Source organism: Microtus oregoni, unplaced genomic scaffold, assembly GCF_018167655.1.
Source record: "Microtus oregoni isolate MIOR12 unplaced genomic scaffold, Mior012 000088F_ref0000325, whole genome shotgun sequence".
Classification (NCBI taxonomy): domain Eukaryota; kingdom Metazoa; phylum Chordata; class Mammalia; order Rodentia; family Cricetidae; genus Microtus; species Microtus oregoni.
The window spans coordinates 2994848-3012663 of record NW_024544555.1 but is presented as its reverse complement, the minus strand read 5'-3'; the positions used below and the strand labels follow the sequence as shown (position 1 = coordinate 3012663).

Sequence of the window (17816 nt, the reverse complement as noted above, 5' to 3'; positions counted from 1 at the left end):
CATGTCTTTACAGGATGATTGATCAAGGCCTTAAGGGACAAATGACACGTCACTGGGGAATCAGTGAAGGGATGAATAGTAGGAAGATATTGTTGACAGCAAGCACAGTAGTGCAAAGTTCAAAGTTCCTCAAAAAACTAGAAATGGCCCACTGGTTCTAGAGGATAGGGCATAGGTAGGAGGAGGCATAGAAACCCAGAGATTCTGGAGGGGACTGATCACAGAAGCTCACAAGATGCACCCACGAGCCTGACAAATTTCAGGCCTGCAACTGGCAGTATCTTTCTGTAGAAAGTAAATAGAATCCATTTATTACAGGAAATTCCAGCCTAGAAAAAGCTAAATTAACTTCTTTATGACAGGAATTCTGTCTTTTGACATGCATTAGACACCTCCAACAGAAGCCGCATCATAGGGCTGTGGTTGTTGTTTCTTGTCTTGTGGGGTTTTTATTGTTGTTGTTGTTGTTGTTGTTTTTTGTCAACTTGACATAGCTTTGACATCTAAGAAGAAGGAACCACAGCTGAGAAAATGTCTCCACTAGACTGTCCTCTGGATAAGTCTGTGGAGCATTTTCTTGATTGATGTGAACAGGCCCAGCCCACTGTGAGTACTGCTATCTCTGGGCAGTTTGTGCAGTGATGTATAAGATATCAAATGGAGCAAGCCCTGGAAATCATACCAGTGAGCATAGATCTTCTATAGCCTCTGCTTCCAATTCTATGCCCAGGTTCCTGCCTTGGGTTTCTACTCTGACTTTCCTTGATGATGGAGCATGGCCTGGAAGTGTAAGATGAAATAAACCCTTTCCTCTCCAGGTTGCTTTTGGTCATGGTGTTTTTATCACATCAAGAGAAACAGCAACTATAAGATCATGTGGGGTGATTGGTTTTATTGTATGGTTTGCGGGGTGTCAATTTCTGTACCTATTTTACTACACACTGATGATACCTCAAAAGACATCGATAATTCTGTGTCTTTGGGTTTAGGAAACTGTTATAGGCAACGCTTCAAATTAGAGTGACAGAAAGCCAGATCTGTGTTTCAGAAAGATTAGTGCTAATTTAGTGAAGAGAGTAAAGTGGGATTCATAAAAGATCGACTCAAGAACCAAAAGAAGTTAAATAAGAGAACAAGAAAACAGATTCATATAAGCCAAAGCTAATTAGGATTCTGTTGTGGAAACAGACATGTCCACATGCACGTGTGTGTGTGTGTGTGTGTTGGGCAGGAACTGTTGGGGGCTCTGTGTGTGTGTGTGTGTGTGTGTGTGTGTGTGTGTGTGTGTGTGTGGCAGGAACTGTTGGGGGCTCTGTGTGTGTGTGTGTGTGTGTGTGAGAGAGAGAGAGAGAGAGAGAGAGAGAGAGAGAGAGAGAGAGAGACAGCATGCATGTCTGCGTGTGTGCTCATGTATGCATGTGTATGTGAGTGTGTATGTTAGTGGGCATTTTGTATGTCCTATTTGCGCCTGCAAAAATGAAGGAAACTTTATCAAGAGTACTTTTTTTTAAGTTTTGTGTCAATGTGGGATGTGAGTGTTTTAAGCTCCTACTGTATTTGTGAAGTCTGGTGGGATGTGAGTGTTTTAAGCTCCTACTGTATTTGTGAAGTCTGGTGATCCTTCTGATATGGGATTCCCTTCTGGATGCTATGATATATTTCATTACCGTTGGTTAATAAAGAAGCTGCTTTGGCCTGGCAGAGCAGAATAGAGCTAGGCAGGAAAAGTAAATTGAATGTTGGGAGAAAGAAGACAGAGTCAGGGAGATGCCATGTAGCTACCAAAGGAGACAGACACCAGAACCATAAAGTAAGCCACATCCTTGTGGCGATACACAGATGAATAAAAATGAGTTAATTAAGATGTAACAGCTAGCTAGGAATACACCTAAGCTATTGGTAACTAATATAGTTTCTTTGTGATTATTTGGGTCTGGGTGGCCAAAAAACATAATATGGTCTCTGGTCAAATCCTCCTGCCTACTTTGTGAGAGATTTCCAGTTGGCTGCCCACTGGTTCAGTACACTGACTTACAGAGAACAGATAAACATTGCCTGCTATTCAGTGTTGATGGAAAGCAGGCTCCTCCCTTGCCTGTTGAATTTTGAGTCTGGGCTCTTCATTCTATCGTGTTTTCTCTAAGCTGGGGCTAAGCTGGGATTTGAAGAATAAGATCTGTGTGGGTTTTCTTAAAGCAGTAGAAACATTTAAATTAGAAGGAAAAGTACAAGAGGGTATGCGAAGAGGGAGATAGGAAAGGTTTAGCCAGCAATTCGGACAGTGTTGTTGTGCCAAAGATGGTAATCTGGTAATCTCTCTCTGAGTTCTCCTGTCCTTCAAGGCTGGGCCAGCTCCATGGTCTACAGCACATTCAGTAACATAAGTCCTCCTCACACACAGCATGTCATGCTTGACAACACATTCTGCTATTGCCGTCTTAAAATCCCTAATGCTTTGTGAACAGAGAACCTTGTGGTTTTATTTTACAGTGGCTCCGGCACATAACAGTCTCAGCGTCGCGGGCTGGTACCTCGTGCATACTTTTTACCCGCTGACACCCTCCTCACTTGGGTAAATGCCTCTAAATCTTTACGCTGTGGAGGTTCCATCACCTGAACATACATTTCAAACCTTATCTCTCCCATCAAGGTGTGAGCTCCCTGCCAGTGCCTTCAAAGGCTCGTGGTAAGCATACAGCAAGCGAGGCACATCTGGTGGCGGGTGAAGACCCGCCTCCTCACAAACCCACTCACACCAGCAATTTCATACTGCTTAGTCCTGCAACTATGGCTTTGAGCAAACTTGGAAAAATAAAAACAGTAAGAGTGAAACAATTCCAGAATGAGAACTGGACAAGTGAATTAACCCGGCAATGACAGGCACAGAGCAGTCACAGTTACCCGTATATGATGACGAGCGCTCACTGTTACTGGATGTGTTATATGCCGTGTGCCGTTTTAGACTATGCAACCACTCTGTGACGTAACTGCTGCTAACCCTTTTGCAAATGAAATTAAAAACAAACATGATTATCACCTCACCCACAATTACATCAAAGCCAAGATCTGAACTCAGAACCAATCAGGTTCTCAAAAGCATGGTCCTTAAGTTTGCCTCTTTTATCTTACCTGTCTGAGAAGACTCAAATGGAGTCTTGTAGCTTTACCAGCAAGTGTGGCCTATGTGATAACACTTTTATTCCTCTCACCCAAGTGTGCCCAGCTGGCAGCAGGCTTCGAAACCTGCCTTCAACCTCATACCTTTCCTTGGCCTGCAGGCAAGTTTGTTGTTCTTCTCTACTATGTAAAGCAGACTTAGTGAGTCAGCATTTGGAAGCAGTAAGCACCCAAGCTTTGTCACCCCAGGTCCCACCACCTCACACACCCAGGGAAGGAATCCAAATATTGCATTCAGTTCTCCAAAACGTCTGCGATCCCCACGTGTTCAAGCCATTGTTCGGGGAACCTACGCTACTTTTCAGATGTAAATCCATACTCTTTCATCTTTATCTCCAGTTCAGTCCTTGTGGCTCTGTCAGATGCCAAATGGAAATTGCAGGGTCTCTATTTGAGGGAGGTTTAATATGATTATTTTCCTCCTGCGTTTATTCCATAAATATTTATTGAGTTTAAAATATACACAACCTTGCTTGCAAGTTCAAGGTGCACGTAGCACTGGGATTCTGCCTTCTTTTGCTTGCCACACCAGTGTCCTCACACTGAGGACAGCAGCCTTGTTTGTGTAACACCTTGAACCCTTCACCATGTTTCTGACATGCTGGGCAAAATTTGCGATGTGGTCCATCCTGTGGCCTCTAAAATTGCCTGTGGTCAGCAGTTTTCTGCTTAAGGTGAGGAAAATAACAGACTATGGAGGTGTGGGAAGGGGTATTTGGGGCTGGTTCCCAGTAAACAGAGACTTCCTGCTCAGATCTCTCTCTCTCTGTGGACCAGGAAGATTGATGATCCATGATCCTCTTCTACAGCTCCTTTGTGGTTCAGAACAGGGCAGAAGAGCAGGCAAGACAAACCAGTTACTTTGTAGTTTTATTTAACTGGGCCTACTGATTTGGGGAATTTTTTTAATTTTTTAATTAAAGTATAATTGCATCGTTTTCCTGTTTTTCTTCCTCCAACTCTTTTCATGCCTCCCCCACCTCTCCATCTCTCTCTCTCTCTCTCTCTCTCTCTCTCTCTCTCTCTTAATTTTATGAACTCTATTTTCTAATTGTTATGATACACACACACACACACACACACACACACACACACACTCAAATATATAGATGCTAACTGCTCAGTTCATATAATATTACTTGTATGTATATGATTTTAGGGCTACTAAAAATGTGGTACATATACACTTTGTAATACTTGTCAGTCATGAAAGTTATCAAGCATCCTAGTGGTGGAGCCTAGAAGACATGCTAACTAATGTAATACTTCGGGCCAATTACTAAATCACTAGGTAATCTGGGCATGTCTCTCCCTTTCTCTATAGTTCAGTTTCCTGTCCACAAAATGATGATGGGCCAAACCTAATGGCCTATAAGCCCACCTTCCAACCTGAACCTTGTCAAAAGAGTATTTCACACTACCGAGAATTAGGCAAGCTGTAAAATTTGGAAGAACTGTCCTCCAGATTACCCTAATTCCTGGCATCAGCTACAAATAGAAGGTCCCAAATTAACCCCAATTTCAATACTTTGTCAGGAGAATTAGCAAAACTCATTGAATGCTGTCATAGACACGGTTCCAGCTCGTTATAGGGAAAAGTACATATTAAGGTCAACCAAGGAAGCATTGTATTGAACATGATCTGGAGGCATCTCAGGCAAAGCTTCCCTTGTTTTCAGCATATCACCCTACTGTCATCACTATGACAACCTGCCCAGGGTACCATCAACCTCCAGAGCTTTTCTAAGCCTGGTGGTCGGGCTTGCCATTGGAACACCATTGCGCAGGTCCCATGGGCATGACTAAGTTGTTAATGATTGCCACAGAATTGGACTCAGTAACTAGGTGCATGGAAAATCATGTGACCCAAAGCTCCCAGCCCAAATCAAGTAATCACTGTACTGTAGTTGGTTCTACCCTAAGGTGCCCTGTGGCTGTCCCCCAACCTAAAGTACGAACTGTTCACATGTATAACACAGCTTTACCTCCTGCAGCTTAAAGAAAGGGCCAGCTTCTGTTGGGGCTAGGTCAAATGTTACGTTTTACTGTTCATTACTTTGTCTTAGGGTTTCTATTGTTATAAAGACACACCACGACCATGGCAACTCTTATGAAGGAAAACATTTCAGTGGGTGGCTTACTGTTTCAGATGTCTAGTCCATCATCATCATGGTAGGACACAGCAGCATGCAGCCAGCCATGGTGCTAGAGACAGAACTGAGAGTTCTACGTCTTGATCCAAAGGTTATAGGGAAAGAACTGTGTGCCCCTGTGCCTGGCCTTAAGCATCTGAAACCCCAAAGCCCGCCTGCACAGTGACACACTTCCTCCAACGCCACACCTCCCTAATAGTGCCACTCCCTATGAGACAAGCATTCAGACACACAGGTTTGTCATTCCTATTCAAACCACCATTCTTTAAAAACACACACACTTGGGTGCATTAGAAGGCTGGGATATAGTTCAACTGTCATTGGTAGTTTGTTTGCCTAGTATACCCAATGCCCAGGATTAGATCCCCAGGACTACATAAACCAGCCATGGTAACACACAACTGTAATCCCAGCACTGAGGAAGTGAAGGCTGGAGGGTTAGAAAGTCAGAGGTCTCCGCTATAGAGTGAGTTTGAGGCCAACCTGAGCTGCATTAGACCTGGACTCAAAAAGTGAAGCCAAAGACACCTTACCGCAAACACTGGTTCTCAACCTTCTTAGTATTATGGATCTTTAATACAGTTCTTCATGTTATGGTGAGCCCAACCATAAAATTATCTTGTGGCTACTTTCTAACTATAATTTTGCTACTGTTATGAGTTGTAATGTAAATGTCTGATATGAAGAATATTTGATATGCGACTCTCAAAGGGATAGAGACTTACAGATTGACAACCACTGCTTAGAGTAACTAACAAAGCAGGCACTGTTGTGGGTGCTAAGTATAGGGTACAAGGAATTCCCGACTCCCCAAATATCATTCTCTCCTTGTATCGTAACCAAAGACAGACCAATGTATACTCTCTGTTTGCACCACGGGAATAGAGGATTGGTGGAGGATTGCTGGGTATGGCTTTATTTATATAGAGGAAACCACCTTAGAAAGGTTGATTCCCCAAAGAAGTGAATCCCTGAGTTATGCTAATACCTGATGATGGACTTGAGATCAGAGAGGAAATCAGATTCAAAGGTTCTGGAGTAAGAGTATTATCCCTGTGATATTTAATGAGCAATTAGGATGACCCTATGTCAGTGGGGGAGTTGGAAATATTTGGTGGTACTTCAGAGAAGACAAAAAAAAAAAAAAATGGAACTATAGCCAGAGCCAAATCCTTCCACATCTCAAGAAGCTTTTGGTCCAAACATATCGGAACTTAACAAAAGGCTTTGAGTAGAAAATGACATGGAATGATCTACATTTTAAAGGACTGACTTTGCTGCAGGGAATAAACTATGGTAAACTAAGGACCTGAACCTTAGCTTTTAATAGGCTCAGCAGTGAAGAGCTTGTATCTCAGCACCCATATCAAGTGGCTCACACATAATGTCCTTTGACTCCAGCTCAAGAGGTTCTGATGCCTTCTCCTGACCTCTGTAAGCACTGCATTTATGCGCACAAATCTGTGCATGCACACACACACACACACACACACACACACACACACACACACACAGTTAAAATCTTAAAAATAAACCCTGTGCTGGTGGAGCAGGCTGCTTCAGGAGGCCTGGAGAGTGGCTCGTGTTGAAACACTCTTGGTAACTAGAGCAGAGCAGCGTGGGCAGCATGGCATAGCAGCTGGGATAGTGAGAATTGGTCAATTACAGATACATGTTGAAGTTAGAGCTGGCAGATTTGATGGGAAGCATGCGGGGAAGAGAGGAACTTGGTGACAGGAAGTGGAGCTGGCATAGCAGGCAGCACTAAGGATGGAGATGTTGCATAGGCACCCAGGGGTACGTCGGCTCAGCTGCTAAGATTAGGGGAGAGGTCCATGCTCAAAGCTCAGATCTGGAGCTACGAAATCATCTGGGTGCTAACTGAGGAAAGAGCTGGGGATGTGAAGTCCAGGACTCTGACCTCTACAAGTCAAGGCAATGAGGAAAACCCAGCAGGTGTGCCTCAGAGCTAACATCCAGGCAGCTCAGAGGAATAGAGGGCAGGAATCAGAAGGGAAAGTACCTTGAAGAGAAGGCTGTGCTGTTGCACACTTAAAACTTTCCCATAGCTGTCTCAAAGGCAGTGAAGCACCAAATTCTAGACGTCATTAGAGAGTCTTCCATTGAGCATGTGACCACAAAATTCTGCTCTCCAATCTAATCTATGAAAGCCCTGGTTGTTCTCATATATGAGAAAGGATCCTGCGCCATAACAGTTTGGAGATAAACAACCATAAAAAATCTTTTTTGGGAAGACATCTGCTTATATTGGGTTTTGTCTCCCAGCTGAAACTGAAGCCATAGGTGTTTGGTCAAGCAGTTGGCCTATTTGATGGGTAACTGCCAGAGAGTAACTATGGGTTATGGTATTCCAGGTAGGTACGTTTACAGTTTTTCTATTTGGTTACTCTGTTCATTCAGTTTGGCAGTTCTAGAGTGAAATGAAAATTGCATTCAAATAATCTTAAGTAAAAATTTATGACCATACATATTTTTATATTTTGATTGTATAACCTGAAATAGTTTTGAGGGTCATCAAATGTTATATCCAGTCCTTAGTAGAATAACTGTTTCTGAAAGAATATGTAAAAATGCTTTTCTGTCAATGGAATGACATTTTTGGGAGCAGTTCCTCTGCACCTTTGCTGTTCAGTCTGGGAAAACCCTAGCATATCTGGTTACTTACCCCTAGAACTATAGCCATTTTGAGACATTTCTAAATATAAACCTTTTTTTTCAAAGATTGGTACAAAAGAAAGCTAACTTTGTAGTGAATCAAATATTTTTTTATTGATTGCATGTTGAAATTATATATTTTGGAATGTATTGAAATAATTGTATTTTCATAAACTAGGCATTTAAAACAATTATTAAAATGAATGACTTCTGTTTTTCTAAGCTTTTCAATGTGGCAGCAGTCAAATTAATGACAAATACTTGTATCACTTTTCTGAGGCTCAGTGCATTGTGTGCACACTGATCATAGGCACCTTTTCTTACAAGTTTCTTCTGACTTCCATGAACAAAGGATGATCTGATCTTTCCAACACAAGGCTTTGGCCTATAAAATACTTCATGTAATCAATTTATTTTTTATTTTCTATTACTAGAAAACGATACATTCTAAGAGTTTAAGGGGTTTTATTTTGTGGTTTGGTGGTGGTGGTGGTGGTAGTTTGTTTTTCAGGGTTTTGTTTTGCTTTGTTTTTGACAAAAATACCAGGGCAAGAGGTTTATAAAGACTCCACATGGCCATGTCATGTTCACCTTTTTGTCTAAAACTGGCAGCAGCTTACTCTGCTCTTTGCCATTTTTATGGTAGAACCTTAACAACTACCTTTACCGTGAGATGTTCTGGTAAGTCTGAAGGACACAGCTCTCACTGGGAATGCCAGCAGTGATGGTGGCAATGGCTTGTTACTCATCCTTTAGGAAGAGCTCTATTCAGATATAAGTTACACTCCATAAAATCTAATGTTTGAAAGCACCGTACTCATCAGTCTTGGGGATCATCGGACTTGTGTAAGCATCTGTGTCCTCTTTCTAATTTTAGAACATTTTTGCTACCCTAAAAAGAGCTCTTGAACCCAGTAGCAGATCCTACATCCCCTCCCCCACAGCCCCTGATAGTCACTAATCTATTTTCTCCCTACAAATCTGCCTACTAACTTTTCAAAATGGATTTTTTTGTCTGGCTTCTTTCACCAGCCATAGTTTTTGTTAAGTTTCATCTGTGACATGGCATGTATCAATACTTCACTGCTTTCTCTTGCTAAATGCTATTGCAGTGTGTGTGCAAGTGTGTGTGTGCAAGTGTGTGTGTGTGTATGTGTGTGTGTGTGTGTGTCCATCAATCAATGGGCATTTGTGTTGTATCCACTTTGGGGTTATTTTGAATAATACAGCTGTGAACATTCATGCACAAGCCTTTTTGTGCTTTCCGTTCTTTTGACTGTGTATAGGTGGTGTGGCAATCGCTGTGCCCTGTAAAATGGCAAAGGTTTGAGTAACTGTGACATGCGGTGTGGCTACACTCTGCAGTCCCAAAGTCCCAAGGATTTTATCACATCCTCACCAACCTCACAGTTATGACTTTCAGTTGACAGAATATTCACCCTGATGAGGTACAAATCAGAAATCTAGAGGCAGGTAGTTTAGAAAAGAAACTGAGGAGATCCCATTGCGACCCTTGCTACTCACCTCCACCAAGCACAGTGGTTAAGGGCATGGGCTTCAGAGACCCAACGTGGCTGAGCCAGACTCCTATTTCTCTGACAAGTCCCTTCTTTAATGCTCTTCTACCTTCAGTAAAATGGAAATTATTATAGGGCTTAATTTAGGAACTATAGAGAGTATTCAGTGAGATGGAGAAAATAAAGCCCTTTGCACAGAGCCTAGTGCCTATGCTCATTAAATGTTAACCATCATTATTGCATCAAGAACTCAATAGTTGCTCAATATGTGAAGACACCATCATTTGTGCAACTAATTCTGTTAATGGATGCTTAAGTTGTTACCCACTCCTCAAACAAGACTCTGAGAAATAACTTCATGTCTAAGTTTTTTTTTTCTTGAACCTTACCTTATTTTCTAAGGGTAACTTCTATAAAGTGATATTTTTGGTACATTGTTTTAGATCTACAAGTTGTTTTTCAATATATTCTTCTTTATAAAGTATACTAACGCTTTGCTTTGTGTATGATAAGCAGGTGCTAGACAGTGCCCCCAGAGCTGCTTAACTGGTTTTGGAGATCATTGCTTGTACTTAACAAATATGATGCAAATTAAAACTACCCTGTACAAGACAGCCAGTATTAACTCCAGAACCACTGATTGAGAACAGTTTAAGATGATGTTTTCTTTTTGGCCCTCAGATCTGGGCTTTGGATTTTGTGCTTTGGTTCTGTTTTCATCAGCACCACAGTAGACAAGAAGAGGAGCTGCCAATGAATGTTTTTGTAGATATTTTTGATTCACACCTAGGCTTATCAAGGCAAGGGTGAAGAAACTATGGGGCCTGGACTGTAGAAAAGGAAGATTCCTGGAGAGTGAGATTGACCAGCGTTTCTTACACTGTCGGGTGTAGGAACCTTCCAGAAGCAATCATTCAGGAGTCTACCATGATAATGTCATAACCAACTTGAAAGGAATCAAAGGATTCATAAGATTTCTTCTGATAGCCAGGCAGTGGTAGTACATGCCTTTAATACCAGCACTTAGGAGGCAGAGGCAGGTGGATCTTTGAGAGTTCAAGGCCAGCCTGGTCTACAAGCTAGTTCCAGGACAGCTAGGACTGTTAAACAGGGAAACCCTGTCAAAAAAAAAATTCTGATAAATATGAGTAATCTTTTTGTTAAAAGTAAGAATTTAAGAGTTGTTTAATATTGTCATAGAAGTTCCTTAGATAATGGAATGGTCTGGAATTGACTCAGTTTAGGAAAATAGTGTTGAGAAATAAGACAAGACTTAGAACAGATAATAGGTGGGTGCAAAGATAGCAAGGGATAGGTGCAAAAGGGTAGGAACACAGGGGTGCAATAAAGATACTTCAGCAAGGGATGGGTGCAGAGGGGTGGGTGCAGAGGGGTGGGTGCAGAGGGGTGGGTGCAGAGGGGTGGGTGCAGAGGGGTGGGTGCAGAGGGGTGGGTGCAGAGGGGTGGGTGCAGAGGGGTGGGTGCAATGGGGTGCAGTAAAGATGCTGCAGCAAGTGGTGAGTTTCTATTGATCTGCTAATTGCTAGTAATTGTTTAAAGACTGGATCTCACATTTAAAAAATAACAACTTGGTGTACATAGTTATTCTAAGAAACTTATTATTTCTTTGATATAACTGTCATCACAACCTATTTCAGGTCTTATACCACCATCATAACATCACTTGAGACCCGACTGGACAGAGATGTGCATCCTACACATCTTGGTCCCAAGTAGTCCCTAATCTGAAGTCCATACAGCACTGGGAGGGCCGAAGACTTTTGTAGCAATTCTTTTTCTGTTCTGCCAGTCAGCTGACATGGAGACTTCTTATTAATTATTAAAGCTTGGCCTGTAGCTTAGGCTCGGTCCTAACTAGCACTTATACCTTAAATTAATCCACTTATATTAATCTATGTTTTGTCATGTGGCATTACCTCTCTTCCATCTTCTTCTCTGTGTTTCCCACCCCTTAATTTTTTTCTCCTCTTCCTTTCTCTCCCGAGAAATCCCACCTATACCTATTGCCTAGCTATTGACTGTTCAGCTCTTTATTAAGCCAGTCACAGCAGTATATCTTCACACAGTGTACAAAGGTCCCACAAAAGGCTTTGTTTTCCTTTCCTAAGTGAAATGCCATACTAAAGAATTACTCATGGAGGATTACATGCTGTAGCATGCACAAGAAAGAATTACAAACTTGCTTGACATTCAGGAAGTCAGTCTCTGGGCAGCCAGCGCTTAAACCACCTCAGAGAGTAGGGTGGACATTGGGTGAGTGGAATTCCTGGAAAGGAAATCCATGGGATTCCTCCATTGAGGATGTGTAGTTAAATCTGAAGCCACAGAGGCACCAAGAAGGAAAAGTCTTCTTTCCTCACATTTATATCAGCATTATAGCTTGTAGGCTTCTTTTGCAAGGTGCTAAAATATCATCTATATTGCTTCTAGCTGTTCATCAAGACAACCAGAGATCATAACACTCTGGTTTCTAGGTCACTTGTGTTCATGGGGCAGACCGACATGTAGTGTGCCTCTCTGCAGACAGAGGTCTCCATGAAGGACTGTGGAGAGTCATCATTCATCTGGAGAGGTCTGGCTTTAGTCCAAGCCTGGACCAAGTGCTTCCCTTACATTGTCTCTGAAGCCACTCCACAACCCTGGGAAGGAACTGCTAGGGCTCTGGCCTGCTTTGTAGACACAGAGGCCCAGAGATGCAAAACTGCTTGCTGAAGCTCAAGGAATTCATAAATGCCTGAGCGGGGGTACAAACTGGGACTGCCTGACACCTTAAGACTACATTATAACTCAGGAGACTGGAGTGGATCAAAGGGTTTAACAAAGTTGTGGTTGTTTAATGTGGGAAGGGCATAGGTTGCGCTCAAGGGTCTCAGTGTGTGTCAGAAGCACTAGCCTACCTGGGCAAGCAGGGAGAGTTGTGTTGGGAGAGGAGACCAAGGACAAGGGTGAGGAAAAAAAAAGACGTATCCACTTCCTGTTGTGCTGAATGGGGTAGCATAGGAGTGTGGTGTACTTGTAATTGGCTCTTTTTATGTAGACTCAAGGCTGAATTAGGTCAGCCTTTCCGAGCTCCCTCTACAACCCCCTTTGGAGCTTGTGGCCCACTACTTAAACTATAAATTGGATGCTAAGGTCCGTGATGATGGAGACTAACTAGCCATCTCACAAACTGACGTGTGGACTCTCCATCCTGGGTCCTCGCCTGGCACACGAGTGTGCTAGAAATCGACGGTGGTAATACGACAAAACAAAACGAAACCTCTAAGCAACAGTGAAGCATTCTTTCCAGATGTTATTTTATTTTATCTTCACAGAGGTTTTATAAAATTGATGCCATTTTTCTCCCTAACTTATAGGTAAGAGAATCTGTGGCTCAGTGAGATTGTGTAACCTGCTCGCAGACACAGGTGTATAATAGTAGGTAGATGAAATAAGCTTTCCCTGATGTCACCGCTTGATACTTGATGTTATGCTATGGTCTGTCTATTTGAATATTTTATTATATTGTGTGTGTATGTGTGTGTGTGTGTGTGTGTGTGTGTGTGTGTGTGTGTGAGAGAGAGAGAGAGAGAGAGAGAGAGAGAGAACGTATAAATGTGAAAGTAAAAGGATAGCTTGTGGAGTCAGTTTCTCCTTCTACTATGTGGGTTCTAGAGATCAAATTCAGGTCATCAGGCTACGGTGTGGGCATCTTTATCTGCCGAGCTATCTTTCCATCTCCCTTTCAAGGTGTAGCCCATGCTGGCCTTGAACTTATGCTTCTTCTGCTCCTAGCCACCACACCGGTGGGCTTGATTATAGGATGTGGCCCACCTCAAAGCTCACATTCTTCTGTGAAGAAAGGAACTTTGTTTCATATTGTCTGTACTCCCAATATTTAGACCAATGCTAGCACATATCAAATGTCTAGTAATTTTTAGTATACATACATGTAGGACTGAATGGGAACAATTATTCCCATAGCAGCAGGAGGTATAAGCTAGAAAACTGCAGGCTGACAGTAGATTGTTTCTGCCTGATTTTTGTCATAGATAGAGGAATAAAAGACTAAATACCACTAACTATATTCGATAGTTTACTTATTTACTCAATGTGTATTACCATTCAATAAGTATAAGCGAGCATCTCTAAGCGGCAGATAACCTGATATTAGAGACATGATGAAAATATTTGGCGATAATAATGATAAACAAATGCTGGAAAATAAAGTGTTGTTAAAAAGGCAAAAATAATTGGAAAAAATAGTAGAGGTCTATAGTGTGATCTCAGTGACGAAAAACAGCCTTCCATAACTCTGAAGTCCACTTAATGAGTGGAAATGTAAGTCCTTCTCGTTTGCCTTCCTATGACTTGTGTTTTTTGTGTTGAGGAGGGAATGCAGGCAGAATATTGCAGAACATACCAAAGGGAAAATTTAGTTGACTCAGAGGCTAGGGGAAGGTTGTATTTCTCATGGCTTACCATGGAAAATTCCTCACACTTAATCTGACCAATAAGCCTGATCCCACAACATCATACAGCTCTACATCATACAACTCTATTCCAATCCAGCCCATATTCTAAACTGACAAGGCAGTGAATTTCCCAATAGGTCCTCAGCCCTGCTGTTGTACGCATTCTCAGATCGTTTCATATGAAGGCAAGACACCTCTGCTCCCTGATGCCCTGAGAAATGGACTTATCCTTTTCCTTTGCTTTCTTCTGTACCACATGCCAGTCTCCAAGAGAAGCAGAAAGGTGTCCCTATGGGAAGCCTGCAGCCTTGGTGAGGCTCCCAGCTCAATGTGCAAGAAGCCAGCAGTAGAACAACCATGAAGCAGATTGCACCAACTTATACCAATTCTCATCTGTCACTTAAATTTTACATGTGGCTTCTGAACAAAGAGTCAAACGAGCATGTAAGATTTAATAACTACATGAAACTAAAATAGAATCTACTGGAAGCCCACCTTTCACCTCCTAATTGCAGGAAAGCATTTCGACTCCCCTCTTCCCCAAAAGATGCAGTTACTTTCTTGGGGTGGAAACAATATTGTTTTTCACCCACCAGACAACATCTATTTTTTTTTCCTTTAAAACCTAGTGGCAATTCTCAACCTCAGTTAAGGACTTGTTTTCCCATTTTTTTAAGAAAAACTTCAAATACTTCTTTCTAAATTGTGTTACCCGAAGCATTCATTGTATGTATATAATTAACTCACAGGTCCCTCAGGGCCCATCTGGCTAAACTCGTGGAGTTTAACTGAGCAAGACATTTGCTGATATCTCTCCCTACAGTGACACTCAGAGAAATGCATACTGCTTCCTAAGGAAATCAGAGAGAAGTTCTTTTCCAAATTGTTCTTCTCCTGGTTTGGACTGCTCTGTTAAATTATTTTGTGTGTTTCGTAACAGTAACAAGCTCATTTTCTTTCGAATGTGGAATTTGCCATTTAGGGAGGTGTAGGCTGAGGAGTGGATCCTGCCTTTGCTCTGAGCTGAAGAAGACAGGTCTTTTGTATGTGCCATTAGATTCTTTAAAGTCTATACAGGTAGCAGTGGCTCTCGTTGGTCCCGGTCTTCCTTCTGCATTCAGGGACCTATTATGCTGAGGGCATACGGTAGACATTCTGAAGAAGCTACACCTGAGCTGAGAAGCCCCTGTATCTGTCCAAAAGAAAACTTAAAGGGCTACAGAGAGTGTGCTTCTTCAGTCGTAGTATATTGACCCATAACTCAGCCTGTATTATATAGACTACGTCTCTGACCATATAGATGCATTTCCGAACACCAACATGTTAATGTTAGACCACTTGGAAAGCAATCGGGCATGATAGCAGTCTCAAAGTTCTGGCCCCTGCTCTGCTTTCTAGTCCTCGCGGAGAGGGCTAATCTTTGAATAAGCTCCTTTTCCAGCTTTCTCCAGGTTTGGAGCTCCAGGCCTCTCGCCCTTGAACTTCAGTAAGGGCAGTCTACTTCACATCCCGTTAGCAAAAGGGACCTAGATGTGGACTTCTACCCAAAGGAAGCTGCTTCTAAATGCAGACCTGAATGAAGTGCAGGCAGGTGTCTGGAGCAAAGCAACGAGCTAAGGGTCTCTGAGCACAAGCCCTGTGCCACCCTTGGCTACGTGGCACCAGAGGGGAGAGGTTGAAATAGCGCATCCACAACCACTCCCCCACCCCCACCCCGCCCCGTGAACCTGCAAGCTAGCCACTCGCTGTCCAGGTGTCCTTGGCTGCTGCATGCACACTTCTGCAACAGAGAGCAGTCGAAGCCTCTGCCTGGACTCCCACTGCTGCTGGGGAAGAGTCCTGGGGCTGCTGACGCGGTTGGGAGGAGCCTCGCCTTTAATGCACCAGCCGCCTCCAGCCTCCTGCAGCAGGAGCAGCAGCAGCTGCGAGTGCGCGCCTGTGGGTGTGAGGTGGAGAGCGCTGGCGCTGGCCACAGCGCCCTGCCTAGCTCCCTGCCAGCTTTCCTAGCCCCCGCCTGTGGGAGCCGCCCTCCCGTGGGACCAGCACCCTCGTCTCGGCAAGGCAAGCCTGAATCCTGCCCCTGCCATCTCGCCACTGCAGTGTGGGTCCGGAAAGGCACCATTTTGTCGCGGCTGCCCGCTCTCCCAAGGGAGGAGGGCTCTCCTTTTTTGCATTTTGAAGCCACTGCCTACCAAGGGGAACCTGTTGGGCATCTCCCCAGCCCCGCTTGGGAGTGCCTCCTGGGCAGTCGGGCAGGACCAGACCTCTTGTGGGGGACCAGGGCTTCCTGGTACCCGGAGGCAGAGGAGGCAGGCACAGCATCCTCGCTGGGAATTGGAGCTGAAGTAAGCGCACCGTGCGGGAGGAGCCACCGCAGCCGCGGAGAACGGAGTGGAGGAGGTGACAGCTCCATTGCCGGGTTTTTATTTTCTTCTCTCTCCGCCTCCCCGTCTCCTCCTCAGGCTCGGACCATGGTGCAGTCCCACTGGCTCCCCTGCCCCCCTCTCCTGTGAGACTGGCTGCGGGGTGGGATCATGGATACTTGTCTGCCGGCTTCTGGTTCCCACGCAAGTAAGCCTGCTGTCAATGGAGGAGGACATTGATACCCGCAAAATCAACAACAGTTTCCTGCGCGACCACAGCTATGCGACCGAAGGTAATGCCAGCTCGGCCGCATTCCGCCGCTGGGGTCGGGTGCAAGTTGCGGATAGCTGTGCTTCGCCCAGCGGCCAGGCGCCTAGTGGCAGAGACTCCTCCGGTCTCTGGGGCTGGGCTGGGGCGGAGGCTCAGACTAGGCTCACACCCGAATTGCCTAGGGATCAGCATATCCATCGGGGCTCTGTGACTAGAGCCCCAGTTCAGCAGCAGGTGGACCAGGTGCCCCCGGGAGTCAAAATGGCCTTTAGGGATTAGGCTTTTCAGGGCGCGGCTCCCAGGCAGACAGATAATCCCAAGGAAGCAAATGACCCCTTCTTGCCCTAAGATGCTTACAGGAATCTTGGACTGAGGGAAGAAGGGAGGGGGCCAGTGAGACCTTGAGCCACCCCTCTCTGCGTATAACGAGATACCATGGCTCTCCGTGGCTGCAGTGAGTAAGGGCACAGCTTCATATCTTGCCCATTCATCTCTCTGACTCACTGGCTTACCTGCTCAGACAATCACAACCCCCAAAAAGCCCTTTGCAAAAGTGGGGGAGCCCTCTCCCCCTGAAAGTACGTTAGCCAGAAAATTTTAAAATGTAGGAGGGGAATCATGTTCCGCGGCGAGCAAACGAGGCTGACACATGGGGCGAGCAACGGGATCCGTGGGGCCTTTAAAAATCACCATTATGAATTCTGCAGCAGTACTTTCTGCTGAATCAACAGCCAGCAGAAAGCAGGAGTGTTCAGCAAGCTGAGCTTTGGCAAGAGGTGAAATTGTGCTCGCTAGCTCTCTCTCTCTCTCTCTCTCTCTCTCTCTCTCGCTCGCTCGCTCGCTCTCGCTCTCGCTCTCGCTCTATCACCAGCCTAAGCACTGGGCAAGCCTTCAGGGAAAGTCAGCAGGTGGATAGCACCCTTCCTTTTGTGTCCGAGACGTTTTAGTTTCATTTAAATGACACAACTTTTGCATTTGAGCTTCATTTTCTACCTGTGGGTCTTGGTTTGGCAACTAATACAAAGCACTGCATTGTCCTATGGTAATAGCCCAGCCCGTGTGAGAAAGAGAGTGTGAAGGTGCTTAGGGAAAAGGTCCCGGGGCATCTTAGCCGGAGGTGATTCTTCTAGAATGCTGAAATCTCTGTAATGCTTAATCATATCAGAAGAATGCCAGAGAAAGGC

The 17816-nt window shown here is 44.2% G+C and overlaps 1 protein-coding gene across 3 annotated transcripts in view; it reads left to right on the top strand.

Annotated features, from left to right (window-relative positions):
• LOC121442259 (serine/threonine-protein phosphatase 2A 55 kDa regulatory subunit B beta isoform) overlaps nt 1-17816 on the top strand; it is a 409241-nt gene that overhangs the window by 136494 nt on the left and 254931 nt on the right. Inside the window, exons 1-2 of one of the 3 annotated variants that reach the window (XM_041643739.1) lie at nt 16015-16343; nt 16461-16654. The exons of 1 other annotated variant lie outside the window; for it this stretch is intronic. In XM_041643739.1, coding sequence (XP_041499673.1) covers nt 16585-16654 — 70 coding nt within the window. In that variant the 5' untranslated portion in view covers nt 16015-16343; nt 16461-16584. Of the gene's footprint in view, nt 1-16014; nt 16344-16460; nt 16655-17816 lie in introns of those variants that run through there. One more of the 3 variants, XM_041643737.1, reaches the window with a different exon arrangement.